Genomic DNA, 17,205 nt, shown 5'->3' on the forward strand with positions numbered 1-17,205 from the left:
TTCAACTAGAAATTTCATACTCATAAGCAATTTATAATTCAGAAATCACATTTGGTACATATATATACTAGAAAAAAGAAAAGAAAGGGTACATTAATTTATGAACTGATCATAAAACTATTATTCCCTATTATTGGAAAAGAAAGTTGAAATGTAATATAATATTTCTTCCTGTGATGTGATTAAAAAGTAATGGTATTGCTTAAATCATGCACCAGACTTGGTCTCGCCATTAAACATTTGAGAATATTTCTGAACATCATCAAGGGAATACAATCGGAGTAGGTCAATATTTTCAAAGGGCTTAAACAGCAATGGATGAGCCTCATCAATTAGCTCCTCTGGTGTTTGTATTGTCGCACCGCTAAACGAAAACAATGCGAGGCAATATCTTTCCTTCTTGCCCTTTGAAACCACACGATGAATTGGGGAGTGTACTCTTCCATTGCTCCATGCCTACCATTAATTCATATATCCAAAACAGTTTATCAGAAAAAAAAAAAATGTCATCAGCCAAAATATGAATACCAAACAGGAAGTTTCACATGTTCATCAGCTAGCCTAGTTGAGTATCAGAAATAACTCGTTTTGCCAGCTCCACGCAGCAAAAATAAAGTACTAGTAATTAAGGATTTGATTGGGAGGTTTGCTTGCAAGAATTTTTTTTTTTTTTGTGTACATAGGATGCTAATGTCTAGATAATACATGTGCTGGGATTTGAAATGCAAATCTATTAAATATTATTTTTGAAAGATAATTACATTAACCAATTGAATGAAGTTTTAAGTTTTGCTTGTAAGAATTTGATTACTCAAGAGTTAACACAGGATATTAACTCATTATCACAAAGAAAATATATGGGTATTAGGCAGAAGCCAAAACCAAATTCTCAACTAGAATTAATCTCAACATGGGTTTACTTTTTTTTCTTGTATATGTGAGAAATGCTTGAGCTGATGAAACGATCAATAAAAGGGAATGATCAACCTAAACCAAGGAGTTATCTATAAAGATATTGTTTCAAATTGTATAAATATTTAATTCACCGCTAGAACTAAAGTTGTGTAGGCAATCAACTAGGAATAATATATATTTTAGGTGCAACATTATTTTTTTTTTATTTAGGTGGGGTTTCTTGATTATTTAAAAAAAAAAAAAAGAAACTGACCAAGAATGCATCACCGGCCATGACTATGAACATTGAACCTGAGGGCTCAACAGCAATCCACCTGCCATCTTTAGTTTTTGTCTCAAGCCCGGCAACTTGATTGTCATGAAGTATGGTCAAGAAGCTCTTGTCAGTGTGAGGAAAGCCAGAGGTATCAGTTTCCCCTTCCTCGGGTACTCTATATTTGATGAGCCGAAGAAGATAACTGGTGGAATCGATGTGAGAGTCATAGTACTTCCCGACACCGTAGCTTTCAAACACCATATGTTTCACCATTCGATCCAGTTGGGATACTAGCTTTGTGTACGAGTGAACACTTTCACTAACCAATGTCAAAAAAATATAGTAAAGATTTGTCAGTGATATTCTCAATATGTTCATTATTTTATGAAAAAAAAAAAATCAGATTATACATACCAGAACATTTTGTTGCCATTAGGCCACATGAGATTCGTGAAAGTTTGAGTTCCTTCAAGAATCGTTGGGTTATCAATGCCCATGCTTTCACTAAGAGGAATGGAAGGATGTTTAAAGTAACCGAAATAAGGCTTATCAGATGTGTTTTGAACCTTCGTTTCTGTAGGAAGAGCAAACAACTGTTGTACAGAGTTAAAGACTTGATCCTGAAGCTGTGAAGAAACTTTGTCATAAGGAGTGAGGAAACAGCCATATTCTTCAAGCGCTAGTCGAACATCATTGCATTTAGAGACCCAAGAGGCAGTTCCAGGCTTGGAATTCTCATCAAAAAGGTCTATGACAGGGAGCATGACAGCTGACTGGGTAGCCATGACTTCAATTTCTGCTGCAATTAAACCAGTCAGGTTAAGTAATCAATAGCAGTTTATACACATTTTCTGGTCTACAAATGCATGTTCCACGACCATAAAAACAAGAACGGATTAGGAATTTGCTCGTGAAAATCGAGCTTCTGCTCTGTCCTCTTTCCCAAGCTAGAAAGAATTGACTAGTTCTCCATCAGAAATCCAAAAAGGTGTACCACCGGGTGGGAAAGTGGCTAATGAGGTTGGTTTTGTGGGGAGGCTGTCATTTTAGAAAAATCATTAGCTGAATAAAGTGGAAAGATCATTGATTAGCTAAGGATCTTTGAAAATTTTGCTCCTCTGCATGGCCAATTCCTACAAGAAAGTTTCACCTCTACTTTTATATTTTCTTTTTGTGGACGACAACTTACACTTGTCATGATCAGAGAATAGGAACAACAAGATACACTTTACTAACTTCTATAAATTAATATACATTTATTAAATTTTGGCTTTCTTGTAGTGCTACCTGCCCCCTAGGATTTATCATTTCATGTCATTACTGTTTATAAACGATTCTAACTCCCTTGACCTTATTTGTTACATATACTACGACAAAATTGATTTTGAAACGAAGTCAAAGCTTTCAGTTTATGTAGAGACAACAAAATTTGCCAATATCTCAAGCTAAATTTAAAAATTTTTTCCTACTACCATACGGTTTTGATTAAGATAATAATAATTTATTTTATCTATATTTTTTTACGTTTTAACTTTCTTCCTTCTCTTCAAAGTTTAATTCCATGAATCAGATATAGCTTTTGAGTAAAATAATTAAAAAAACAAGCATAGGTACAAAAAATTTTGCATTGTGACTATTATGATAATGATTATCTCATAAATTTAATTTTAATTCAATTAATTTTTACAATCATTATTTATCCCTGTGATCTCCTTTATATAAACAGTCTCATAAAATGGTATAAAATACGATGACAACGATATTATTTTGTTACTTTTAATTTATCCTCCAAGGGTTAGGTAATATGATCACGCCTCTAGCTGAAAACAATCTTTAACTTACATGCAACACTTTTGACTTAATTACCCAATAATGTAAAACAGGATATACTATATAATCATATAATAGTACTGAATTAATTCAAGCATGAAAATAACCCCCAGCATATTGAAAGATACATGAAAGCATAAAGTAAGAGCAAGTAGCCAGCAACTAGAAACTTGGGAAAAATTTCATGTGCCGCGAGAGGCTAATGAATTTGCTAACGATTTTGCTAGGTGTGAATAGAACTCAAAATCATATAGAGTGGTTTTCATAACTAACTGTTGCTTACTTGTGTTTTTGTAAGATCTACTACTTCTTGTTTTTTTAAGGATTATTGTAACCATCCATTTTGCTATTAATTTAAGATCTTGATTTTCAAAAAAAAAAAAAAGAAGCAAGAAGCCAGCAGCAAGCAGATTAATCTACTCATCGACGCAGCTCGAAAAAAATCCTTGATTAAAAAAAAAAAAGAAATTGAAAAAGCCAAGTAGTGTTCTTAGTTTCTTACCAGTTTAGCTGGAAAAATATTGGCTGTTGTTACAGTAGTCTTCAACCGTCCAACGCCCTAAATGAGGCGGCAAAGACCCTGCTTAAATAGACAGTTAGCCGTCCAACAGTTGAGTCTTTTTTTTTTATTATTAAATGCAAATAAAATAAAATAAAAAACAATACAATTAAAAAATAGAGCTGACTTTCTTATTGATTATTAAATTTTCTTACAAAAAAAAAAAAAAAGTGGACTAATGCTGTTTTCTTTTAAATTTTTTATTGCTAGACAACTAACTATATTTTAGTTTTTTTTTTTTCTTTTTACATAAAATCCAGATTAACCGGTTAACTATAAAGCATTGCTACACTCAACATATTATCTGATCAATAAGATATGTCGAATTTCTCGAAGCCACCTCACTTACATGAATTTGCATAAATTCCTATGTCCTACATGAACCGCCTTCCAAAATACAGGGCTCCACACGTTGACAAATTTGCACATCATGTCCATTGCTTCTAATATAAAATTCATTATATAATTACATGTTTTAATGTTAATCCATTAAAAATATATATACAAATAAACGTTTAATTTCGGTTTTCCCTTTTAACAGTTAAAAAAATGAAAAGAGTAAATTATAATAATCTAGCGAAGTTTTAATTTATTACATATATATAGTAATAATCCTTGTTAAGAAATTCTTGATTTAGGTGATGCGAATTCAATTTTTGGGAAAGAAAATTTTGAATTACACTTTCTTGAGGTGGACTTCGAATTTGCAATGGAAGAGACAATAAAGAATAATGATGAGGAGAGGCACAGTTCTAACACACGCCAATACTACTAGATAGATAGATATGGAAATTCTGTACATCATATTATTTATTTGGGTCCCAATTGATGATAACTGATAAGAAAGCATAATATTTTTATAAAAAAAAAAAATTCATGTCGGTTGGATTGATAATTTGATATGCTATTTAAGTTTGGGGAAGATGTTTGTTGTCAGATATATTTCTGTTTGTTGACATAAAGACGATAAGCAGTAAATCGATTCCTTAAATAGGAATATATTATTAATCATTTGATTTTTGACGGTTAAAAAAAAAGATTGAGAATTTTAAAGGAAATTATCACTCTCAAGAAATTAAGCTTTGTATTTCTTTAATTACCAGTTGTGACTAGAAAAAAAAAAAAAAAAATCAAGAGCACCTTCAACAGGGAAAAAAAAATTATAAAGATGCTCCATTATTGAAGCACCCTAGAATTCTCCGATGAAGAAGTTATTTAGATTCTAGAACTAGCCAATGGAGAGTGTTGAGTGGACAGCGATTGTCGAACGAGGGAGGATCAGCTAACATTCTCGTAAATATAATTGCCTAATCCGGATACTTTTTTTTCTTTTTTCTCTTTTATTTAGCCGGCAATAGCAATAAATTTGGCTTTCGACCAAAGAAAATTAAAATGCTAAAATTTTGATTTCAATGAGAAGGTTTGTTATCAAAGATTATTTGTGAGCATAACTGTAATTATAAGAATTGAGAAGTGAATTTTCTTTAATAAAATCTTAATCTTAATTTAACCAAATTAATTAATATATAACTCTAAAAACTCTCCGATAGATATGATTAGTATTCTTTGTATCATCGATTATTTGATGTTTTGAGATAATTATTGCTTCTCCGTATCAGATTAAGCGCATCACATATGATTAAGACAATTTGACAAAGAAAAGTTTGATAACAGAAATTTTTGTTGAAACTAATCTACAAACTATTTTTTATTTTTGTCAAGTTACAAAATAGTCATTTAATTAAAAAAAAAAGATGTTAGTAATTTAATTACCACTTTTTTAATATTTAAAAATTTTTATTTTTTATATTTATCATGTACAGAATTATAGTCAATATATATATTTATTAATGATCTAATTCTTATAATCCATCTTTAAATTAAAATAAATTTTAACGACATTAGATGATAAAAAAATTAATGAGTAAAATAAGATTTGAGCTTCCCTGAATTATCTCATAATTAGCATTAATCAAACATGAACATAGAAATCCAAAACAGCAAAATGGAATGGACAGAGTCTATTTATTTATTTATTTTTTGTTTTCTCATTAAATTTTTGTATTAAATTCTTTCAAGGGTTATTTTGCATTAAATTAACGTGGAAAAAGAAAAAAGTACGCATATATACCATATTATATATTTTTTTGGGATAATGTCAACGCCTAAAGTCAACTTTTGCTTGGGTTAAGCAAACCCAATAAACTTTAAGATAAGAGTGACTTTATATGGTTTGTTATTAATTTTATATTGCAAAATGTCATTATCAAAAAAAAAAAAAAAAACACTATCAGTTTATTTTTTCATCATTGCCCAAATCATCTTCCTAACTAGATACGATGTTATCATCAATTTACTTAAAAAATATGCTAAGTGCATGCATTTGAGAGTAAAATGCAAATATTTTAAAATTAAATAAAATTTTAATGTTTGCAAATATATTTTTTATTAAAATTTTAAATAAAATCATTTTTGACTTTCGCCAGTAAAAAAGGATAGATTTACAAACACATATAATCATCTATATCAAATTTATGCATAGATGCTAGTATATACAAATTAATTTACACTCGATACATTTTTATAATGTAATAATTTATTTTTTTAATTTTTCTACATAATGACTTTTTCTTCCTAAGTATTTCAGATAAATAGTGATGCGCATGAATATGTTTAAAATTAATATTTAAAAAGGCCAATCAACGACTAAAAAGCATGTCCAATAACAAGCACATAAGTACCAAAAAAATTTTTTTTTTCCTTTTCAACTTTGTTAAATTAAACACGTTTCATTTAAAAAAACTAATATCGACTAATAAAACTAAAATTGTTCGTCACGCCATGGCCTAGTCAATTATTATTCATATATGTATGGGTGACAATCTTCTTCTAAATGGAAACATAATTTGTTTTTTTTTTTTAATAAATAATTATATTATTGATGAGACTATTATCTGACCCTTTCAAAACAACCAAAGGCTGTTTAGATTTCAAGCGACTGAAGGGGTCATCTACTGTTAGAAGAACAACACCCAAATTGGAAATGTTGGATCTTCTCTTTCTATTAACAGTGACAAAGAATTGAAAGTTCTTGAACCAAAAAATAAAGAATCGAAGTATACCTTTTTAACATGTTTGAATCAGGATTCAAACTGACAATATTTGATAAATTCTAAAAGAATGAGACTGAAAATGGGAAAGTTAGAGGGCAAGAGCACTTCCGGTGATTTTGTTCTTTTCATCTCATGCCAGCAGGCACACCATGTCTAAGTGAACTTTAAAAAGTCCAACATTCCAATTGAAGAGCAATTAATATATAGGTTCATCTGCAACAGTTAAAAAAGCATTAGCTGCGGATTCGGTTGCAGAAATAAGCAGAAGAAAAAGAAAATGCATACCATCACGGTCATCTTCTAGGTTATAGTCATCTTCATCATCATCAAAATGTTCATTCTGCAAGATTGGAAACATTACTAGCAACATTTTTTTAAAAAAAATCCCATACAGAGATACAGCTCTTGTTTATGTTTCTTTAAAAAATGAATAAGCTTAAATTCAAAAAAATTAAGCTGCTGTTCTTTTCAATTAAAGTTTAAAGGATCCATTCAAACTTTCTCTAACTGAGAATATTGCCATGTACCATTAATTAAAGGGAATAACAGATGCAGATATCATGTGAGTTAATAATGAGCAAAATTTGATCAAATTCATAAGTGTTTAGCGTCTAAAGGTTTGTGCTGACCTCATTATAATCTCCATCATCACTGTATGATTCGTCAGACAGTTCTCCTGGTTCTTCATCTGTATTTTCTTCTTCTCCATCACCTTTCTTTTCCTTTCCTTCTTTGTCTTTATCCTATCAAGTAGAGACATGTAACAATCACCGCTAGGAATTAACAATTACCATTAGGAATTTATTGAGGCAAACAAGCATCCACAATGAGAATGATATGACCAAACACACACATAAAAACAAAAAACTCTTTTTATTATTACAAAGCTAAATGAGAAAAAGAAAGTAGAGATCAAAAAATGATCCAAGTTCCAACAGGATTTTTTTTTCAGAAGCAGGTCATCCAAAGTCCAAAGTATATGCGCACATGAGAAATGCCAGGAAAATTTACCTCAAAACTCTGTTCAAATTTCTCAAACATATCCAATTTCTGCAGGCCTGTTTACAAATAAGAAAAATGTAAATCAGTTTAAACTATTCATTTGTAAGACACCTTTCAAAGTAAAAACAGAAAACAACTATTCTAGACAAATAAGTAACTTCCTTCTTTTAGCAAAGACTCCAAACACTGGTCATTGAGACTAGTGTATTTACCAAAGCTTCTTGTTAACAAATTAAGATATCAGAAACACGTCAATCTGAATGCTGCCATTAACAAGTTGAAACAAGACCTTACTAAAAAAAACAGTTGTTGATACCGGCACAATGCAGGGGGAAACCAGAATTCGTTGTTTAAAGTGTTGAACCAAGATTGGAAAGATATAGCTACTCTCTTTTATGCCATCAAGTAAAAAACATCACTATGAGAGTGAGAATTGGCACAAAGATAAGCTTGCTCCATTCTGACTTGGAGGTTATGGGTTCAAATTGGAGAAAAAGAATATACTACTGTGTTCACTTAAAATAATGAAAACAAAAATGGGATAGAAAGTATTAACGAAAATCATAGACTTTTCCTACTTGAACACTATAATTCACTGCTCCAGCTACTCAGATCATTGCAAATAAAATTATATTCCAAAATTCATTACAAGAATGAAGAGAAATATGGTTGCCTAGCCCATTAAACCATCTGTATAGTAGTACAGTAGGCAGCTAGCCTACTGACCATAGAACTTTAAGATTGATAATGCCCTTTGAATAATATAAACATGCAAAAGATTGAAAGTTTCTTTGAAATATGCAAATTCAAGAAATAATGTCCATTAAAGGAATTCATTTTCAGTCTATCACTCTATGCAATAAATGTGTAATATAAAATACAAGAAAGCAAGCAAGAATAAGCCACGCTTTCTTGTCAAACCTGAGTCTAGATTCCATCGCATCTTTTTGGCACTCCGCTGCACTCTCCTTAAATCTGAAATTTCACTATTTGATTAGACTAAACCAGCAAAGAAAGGAAAAGATAAAAGCTAAAGTATAATACATATTTTTTTAGTATCAAGGTCAATATTCGCATGAGTTGTTTCAATTACGAACCTCCAATCAATTCTTTTGGAAAATTATGAGATTGGAGTTGTAGAATCTGGTTAAGACTATCACGTTTTGAGGTGTTCTTTGGCTTCCCCCAGTCAGAAAATCTTTCAATGTCCATGCTCTGGTTTTCTAACATAACATTCAGGGAAAAAACAACATATAATTAAAATCAAGATCTATGGCTTTGCAATAATATTATTGGCAAGCAAGAGCCAATTTATGCAGTTGGCAAAAGGGGAAAGTTAAGAACCAAAAATATAAGATTGCATCAAAGAGAATTGGCCATTTTGACAAACTTGGCATATGTGGCACAACATCAATATTTAAAAATTGTGAATCAAGTATAGTAATGAGGAATACAATGGTGTGAAACTCTTTCACATAAAAGCATAATATTTTAAATGTTAGTTTTGGGTATAAACATGGAAATTCTGGGCAGCATGTCTGGTGACATTGGGAAGTGAAAAAAATTCCTTTGAGGCTGCTGCAAACAGTTTGTACAAACACGGGTGAATCACTACAATGAAATCATTGCAGAATGCAGAAATAGCATAATAATAACACAGCTAGACGTTTAGGATGCAATGTAATGACAATAAGAATTAGCAAAGCGTTTATCATGTCCACAGAGTTAAACTGCTACCCAGGTTTAATTTGATAGTTCTGCTTAATGAATTTAAGAGATAACTGAAGGAAATTCAATGAGCATAGTTCTCCTAACTTTAACACAAGGGAAGGAAGCAACTTCTTTGTTTGCTTATGACGCATCCTTGCATGGTAGTCTGATGACATTTTCAAATATTCTTGATTTGAACAAGCAAATAAAGGTTGAAAATTTCTGAAAGACTTGTTTAGGACTTTGGTTTCTTTCAACGCGAAAAGATCATTCACTTGAAGTGAATTCAACGCATTTACAACTATAAATTATGTTACCAACTCTAACTAATCAAAAGCTAAATTTCAAAACGAAGAAAGAAAATTTTCAAATACTCACTCTTTGAAACATTTTCTTCAAGATAGTAAGGAGAAGCTTTCCAATAGTTGTGCAACCTTGAATTCCAGATGACCAAGGTCTTCTCTTCAGGCACACCTTTTATATCAGGTAATTCAACATCCTGCAAATCGACAAAATATGCATACAAATAAATAAATAAAAGTTAATCTGCATACGTTATACATAGGTTACAGAACAGAGGGCTCAATGCCCATGCCCCGGAAAACAACAAGTCGAGGATACGTACAGGGAAAAGCACAAATGGCTCAGGCTTATTAAACCCAGAGAAGCCACCTCCACCAAACCCCCTTCCACGTCCACGCCCACGTCCCCTATAAGACATCTACCCACTACACACCCAAAATTATAGTAATCAATTCCATTCCCATTCTAAGAAGATACAATGTCAAGCAAGGAAGCAACCCTTAAAAGAATACACACCAAAGGTAAGAAAGGCTTGATAACTAACCTGCGGAGGCTCACAGCTTGGCTGGAAATACGATGTTGGAGAAAGCCGCTAGAATGGAGCCTGCGGCAAGTTGAAAACGCTGACTAAAAGGAGGTAGAAGAGAACCGTAGCCGGAGCGTCAAAAGGAAGGAGAAAACCCTAACGTTTTTCATTAAGGTTTTTTTTTTTAATAACGTCGTTAATGTGATTATTATTTATTAGTACTATGTTTAATGTTGTACTAAATTTTTGTTGAAATGAAATGATCTTAGCCGTCGGTGTTCTTTTAATTGAGGTGGAAGTCAATCTCACCAATAACTGGTCTCTCCAGTTAAAACACAAAAAGGAGAGGAGTGGGATCCCAAAATTTTACCTTTTTTATTTTATTATTATTAATTTTTTTTTATTTGTTTGTTTTACTTTTTAATCTAGTTTTTCTTTTTCTTTTTTACTTTATTATTTATTAAATATTTTTTTTAACTTTTTAGTTGTTTTTTAACTATTTTTTATTAAATAAATTTATTAAAAAACTAATTGAAGTATAAATAATTAAACAATTCGTTTTCATATCAATTGGGATCGCTGTGGGCTTGCATTTCTCTGTCATTTCATCTTTCTTTTGTATACAAAATCATTTGTCAATTTCCTTTTACGTTGAGCATATGTTCCTTTTTCATTTGCTCTTGTAGTAAAAGTGGTTCAACATAGCTGAACTTATATAACAAAGAGAATGTATGCTTGAGATTAAGTTTAAGCTTTTAGTCTTCGGTTGCTTGGTTTGATTTAGTGATCAAGTTAGTCTTAAGAAGATATCAAGGTTAGGATTTGAATTCTAATCCTCCCTCCTCCCTTTTATGTAGGGCTCGATCTCCCCTTGAATGATAAAAAAAAAAAGTTTAAGCTTTTAACTTTAGTAACATTATTTGCCTTTTAAAAGAATTAGTACAATCATTGATACGAAACGAAACACATTTTTTAATCGTGGATAATTATTTAAATGGAGTGAAATTTAAGTTTCATTTAGATAGACAATAATATTAATTGTGATAAGATTAAAAATAATAATAATAAATTATTATAATTATGATTGAAAAAATTTATTATAATTATGATTATAAAAAATTTATACTGATTTAATTTTATTGAAATCGAAATTCAACTAAAAAATATAATAAACTTAATTACATCACATCAAAAGTACAATGAAATTCAAACGAAAACTAAATTTTATTAATAATCGATTTCTTCAATTAAAACATACGCACCAAAAAAAAAATTGAATTTAGTTTTAGAGGTAAAAAGTGGTGTCACATAAACACTCTTTACTTCTTTTAAAATTTATAACTTTAACAGATTGTTTGGTATTTTTTTATAAAATTATTATAATAATATAATTATTAAAGTAATTTTATTATTAAAATGATTTTAATGCTCATAATTTGAAATTATTTTATTTGATTAATAATGATTAATTTTTAAAATTTAAAAATTATTGTATTTTATATTATTAAATTTCAAATTTTATTTTGTTTAAAAATAAATAAGATTGAGAAGATCTTATGAGTACTGATTATTGAGTAAAGTTTATATGATATATTTGTAATTATCTACAACTAATAAATCTTGTTTCTCATTCGTAAACATAGGCTTGTAAGACTGAATCATATTAAATTGTTGCATTTGATGTATTTGATTAATTGTTTGATTTTATTTCTAGTGTAATTAGATTAGAGCCTTTTAACCTAACAAGTAATTTCAGAGCTATGTGATCCCTAACAAGTTTATACCAAACGAAACACCTTTTTAATCACGGATAATTTTTTAAATGACATGAAATTTAGTCTTCATTTAGATAGACGATGAGATTAGTTATGATGATATTGAAATCAATAATAAAAATTATTGTAATTGTGATTAAAAAATAATTACTGTAACTGTGATTGAAAAAAATTTAATAAAAAATATATACTGATTTAACTTTATTGAAATTGACATTTGAATTTAACTGAATATGTAATGAGCTTAATCATTTCGTATCAAAGATACAACAAAATCCATATGGGAACTAAATCTTATTAATAATCGATCTCTTCAATTAAAACATACACACATTAAAAAAAAAATTGAATTTAGTTTTAGAGGTAAATAGTGATGCTACTTAAACACTCTTTACTTATTTTAAAATTTTTAGCTTTAACATATTGTTTGGTATTTTTTATAAAATTATTATGATAATATAATTATTAAAGTGATTTTATTATTCAAATGATTTTAATGTTCACAATTTGAAATTATTTTATTTGATTAATAATGATTAATTTTTAAAAATTAAAATTATTGTGTTTGATATTATTAAAAATAAAATATTATTTTGTTTTAAAATATGAAAATAATTATACATATGTAAAAATTACGTAAATTAATAAATTTAAAGTTGTTTAAAGATAATAATTTATAAAATATTTGTATATTTTTTATTTTATAATAAAATATAATTAAAATAATAAATTAACAAATATATTTAAAGACTGGTAAATTTATTTTTATAATATAAATTTGTAGAAAAATATTTGAATTAGAAAATAGAATCAATTTATTAAATTCATAATAAAATAAAAATAAATAAAAATATTATATTATATATAAAATATAAAAAAAATAATAAAAAATACATAAATTATTTTAAACTTATTATAATGAATATTAATTTGAAAATATAAAAATTTATAATATAAAATGATTATAATTTTAAGATACAACAAAATTTTAATTCATATATTAAATAAATAAAATTCAATATTATTAATTTTCTATATTAATTTACCTCAGTTAAAAAATTTCTTAACATTTTGTATAAGAATTAAATCATTTTTCAAAATAATGATACGATCACTCTCAATAATTCAAAACCTCTACCACATAAAATCATCAAATACTTATAAAAGATAATAATTTAATCATCATATATAAATTAACATAATTTTAAAAGTAATTACCTTATACTAAACACTATTTAAATTATAGATGTGCATACAAATCATTTCTTTTTAATGAGTAGCACTTTTTCAATATTTTAAGAGTTCATGATAATACTCTTAAAAAGAAAAGAAAAGTGCATGATAATAACTCCTAAACTCGTAAATTTTCAACCAACCGATTAGAACTCTTCGTAAAGGAATGAATTAAATTTGGCTTTTTTGGGCTAAAATGTTCATTTAAAAACAAAAAAGATTTTATTTATTCTTCGATTCCTTCAAAATTAGAAGTGTAATCAAATCAAATCAAATCGATACAGTTAAAAATTTGAATTCGAGTTCGACTCTCAATTCGCGATTCGATATTCAATTCGAACTCGATCGAGTTTCATTTTTTTAACTTGAGCTTGATTCATGATCGAAATTGAGTTATTTGAGCTCGCTCGATTAAGTTCAATTAATATATAAAAATAAGTTTGATTCTTATACTCGACAAGAGCTCGATTATTTGTGTTTGAATTTGAAATTGAATTCGAGATATTTTATTAATTAAAATAATAAAAAATATTTAAATATAAAAATTTGATTAGACTCGCGAGTTATTCGAATCGGGTATAAGAATACTCGAACTCGATTCAATCGATGAATCGAGTTACTCGAGTTCGAGCTCGACTCGATAATAATCGAATCGAATTCAAATTTTATTCAAATCAAATCCGAATAACTTATAAATATTAATGTTTCATTTACACTCTTACTCAAAACCCAAAAAAACGCCAAACAAAACTAATGAAAAAAGAAAAAACTAATGCCACGAAACATTTATTAAAATGCGGCAAAAAGAGGGCGGAAAATACCCAATTTAACAAACTAAAAATAATAATATCATAAATGAATATATAAACCTCAAATAGAAATAATCAGATCACTACACAGAATACACAACAAAAAAACCAAAGAAACTGGATGCAGACAAGAGTTCGGAAAACAATGTGATTGAATGGCTCTTTAAACCCATGTGACAAAAACTAAAAATTTCTTTTTGGTTCCTCGTTTATATTGTTTAACCTGTATTTTCTCCAGAAACAAACAGAAAATTTTAGGGTTTTTGAAAGGGATTTGAGTCTAAAAAACTGACCTTGAGAGCCCTTAAACGTGAAAGGGCAGATCTATACATGGTCTGAATTTCGAGGTTTTTAAGGTTTTGGGGCTCTCCTCTCTGCTTCTAAAAGTGTTTTATAATTTCTTTATAAGGAACAAGGAAGAGGAGCACAGTCCAAGTCTAAGCCTCTCTCAGTTGGCTGATAATACGAGAAGAATCAGAAAATGATACTCTGTTCCGTTCTGTTCTGTTCTGCTTTCAGGGGTTTAGGAGTTTGGGTTCTCTGCTTTCATGCGCATTTCCCTTAGGGTTTAGTCTTTCCACTGATATGTGCCATCTCAGCATCTTGTACGTTTTATTAGAATGATCAATAGAGTGGATAGAAAAATAAAAACATGAAAAAAACAAATGGAAAGATGATTATGTTTAACTCGTGATATTAAGATTAACAACCCAAAAGACATCCAACTGTTAATCGAGCTTTTAGCAAATTAAGTACAATTTATTCTAGAAAAAAGATGTGGATAGAATGGAAATAATTATGTTAATTTTATGGATAATTTTTAAGTTATAATGACATATTTAATATGATATTTAAAATTTAAAAATTTTTAATATGGTACAAAAATTTTAAATTTATTAATTAATATAGTATAAAATATTATCTTATTTATTTTTAAATGATAATATATGACAGATAAATAATTTTTTAAATATTTTATTATTTAATAGATTTATAATTTAATTATCATATTAAAAAAATTTTAAATTTAAATATAAATATTTTACTATAATTTAAAGATTATTCATAATATTAACTGAAATAATTATAAAAAACTAAAAATAAAATTTTTCTTTTTTAAAGTGAAAAATAGCATTTTTATCACAACATTTTAGACTCAATAACCTTCCAACGCCAAATTGCCAAAGCGCCAAAACAGAAGTTTTGGATTTAAGCTTTTCTTTATCGGTGATTTTGGGCTTTTTAGTGAACCGAAACCATCGGGCTTTTGCCTTTTTAGGTTTCAAGAACTTCAAAGCTCGACATAAATAAATACATATGATGCTGTCAATTAAATTTTAATCATTAAAACCTTCTGTTAATATTTCAGACAATTAAAATTAACAGCCTCTTCAGGTGCAAACTAAAATACATTTAGTTTGGTTAAATAAAGATGACGCAAGTCGCATGCTTTCATAATTGAATAATTAATTATTATTATTATTATATTTACAGTATGTCATTAGGATTATGACTATTCGATCAACTCATGCCAGATTATAATAATTATAGTAATTATCAACTTAATTAATAAGGAAAGTCTTACCATCAATTAATTAATAAATGATGGTCCCACCCGTCGCCAATTTTCATAAATAGGAAGCATGACTTGTTTATGGTTGACTTCGGTTCCCCTGGCAATGCACCCAAATGTGGAGTCAAGTCCTTAATTTCCCCCGCATGAATCATTACACTGGACCTAGTGTCTGATGAACTCGTGCTTGCAAAATAGTTAAAACTTTAATCACATTGACTTAGATATAGTTAAAAAAATAGTTTATTGAATTTAAATTTTAATTCAATTAATTTATATAATCATTTAAAAAATATTTAATTAATTTTTTTTTATTTTCAAATTACAATTGCGTGTGAAAAGAACTCAACGAAAAAATTTCACAAACACAAACAAAAATATGCTTAATATAGGAAGAAATAGTTTACTCAAAATGAAAGCAAATCTAAAAATAATAATATTATTTAATTATGATTAAAGTCCATAGATCGAGGGCATAGAATAAACAGAGTGAATATTCCATTTTGGAACTTTGAATTTTCAATCGGCTTTAATTGAAGCTTCAAAATCAAAACTTATAAAACAATGGCACTTATATAAAATTTTCATATTCTTTTCCACTTTTCTGAATTTTCAAAGTATGCAACCAACAATGTCAAATTGGATTTGATTTGATCAGAAATTAGCGGAAATAAAATTCCCATTTGACTTTTATACCCTTCCGTTTCTCTGGCTGCTGTAACATTTGTCCTACTAAAATTCATGTAGTATATCTAGTTTAAGATGTCCAAACTGAAAACTAAATCCTTTTACATTAAATCGGATATTTAGATGTATTATCTCGATGTTAATCTAATTTAAGATTTTTTAACTATATATTTATATCCTAAAGATTAAAGAAAAAAAAAAAAAGAACATGTCCCTAGTTATAGTATTAGGGATGATAACGAGGAGAATATTCTAATAAGAACACTATTATATTTCATGATATGTTGATCTTATAACTATTTGAATTTTTTTTTTATTTTTGTTACTAACCTTACTTATAATAAAAAAAATATTATCCTTAAGTCTTTGATATAATAATTAAGGCGTTTGAAGAAATATAAAAAATTTAGTTTCGAATCAAATTTTTTTTTTCTTTATTTGTATTAAAATTTTATTCTTTTGATGTAATAAAAAAAAATCGTTAATTATTTGAATAGGTTAAATATTTATTTATTAATCTAAAGTTTAATTTTTAAATTTAAAATTAATTTTAATGTATATATTATTAGAAAAAATTAAATTAATAAATAAAAGTTAACTTAGAAAAAATAAATTAAAGTAAAAATTAGAATACTTAATGAATTAATTTAGTTAATTATTACATTGATAATAACGAATTTATAAATAAAAATACATAATATTAAAAATTATTATTTATAATAAGATTCAGATTGTGGTACACTAAAATCACTATTCGAATACTACCCAAGTATGACAAATAATAATTTTACTATCTAAATCGTATCGACTATAAAATACTCTCATTATATTTAATTGAATTAAATAAGGCAAAATGCCGTTTGTAAAGTATCCATAGCCGTCTTAAAATGGGAATATCCCCTGACGTGAAAAAG

The 17,205-nt window shown here is 28.0% G+C and overlaps 2 protein-coding genes across 2 annotated transcripts; both read right to left on the reverse strand.

The window, feature by feature from the left end:
* Positions 1–95: 95 nt before the first annotated feature.
* On the reverse strand, positions 96–2,390 carry LOC111318596 (putative 2-oxoglutarate-dependent dioxygenase AOP1). Its single transcript, XM_022921467.2, has 3 exons — positions 1,586–2,390; positions 1,169–1,490; positions 96–456 (listed from the first exon to the last, which is right to left on the reverse strand). Exons 1-3 carry the CDS (start codon positions 1,954–1,956, stop codon positions 208–210), a joined length of 942 nt encoding a protein of 313 aa, XP_022777202.2. The 5' UTR covers positions 1,957–2,390; the 3' UTR covers positions 96–207.
* A 4,207-nt stretch (positions 2,391–6,597) lies between these two features.
* LOC111274577 (uncharacterized) lies at positions 6,598–10,385 on the reverse strand. The gene is made up of 9 exons (XM_022859320.2): positions 10,233–10,385; positions 10,011–10,113; positions 9,764–9,884; positions 8,773–8,898; positions 8,597–8,650; positions 7,685–7,731; positions 7,303–7,416; positions 6,959–7,013; positions 6,598–6,886 (listed from the first exon to the last, which is right to left on the reverse strand). The coding sequence occupies exons 2-9, from the start codon at positions 10,104–10,106 to the stop codon at positions 6,870–6,872; spliced, it is 630 nt and encodes a 209-aa protein (XP_022715055.1). The 5' UTR covers positions 10,107–10,113; positions 10,233–10,385; the 3' UTR covers positions 6,598–6,869.
* Positions 10,386–17,205: the final 6,820 nt, after the last annotated feature.

The sequence above is a fragment of the Durio zibethinus genome, chromosome 26, assembly GCF_047325235.1.
Source record: "Durio zibethinus cultivar Kanyao isolate XHJ-2024 chromosome 26, ASM4732523v1, whole genome shotgun sequence".
NCBI lineage: Eukaryota > Viridiplantae > Streptophyta > Magnoliopsida > Malvales > Malvaceae > Durio > Durio zibethinus.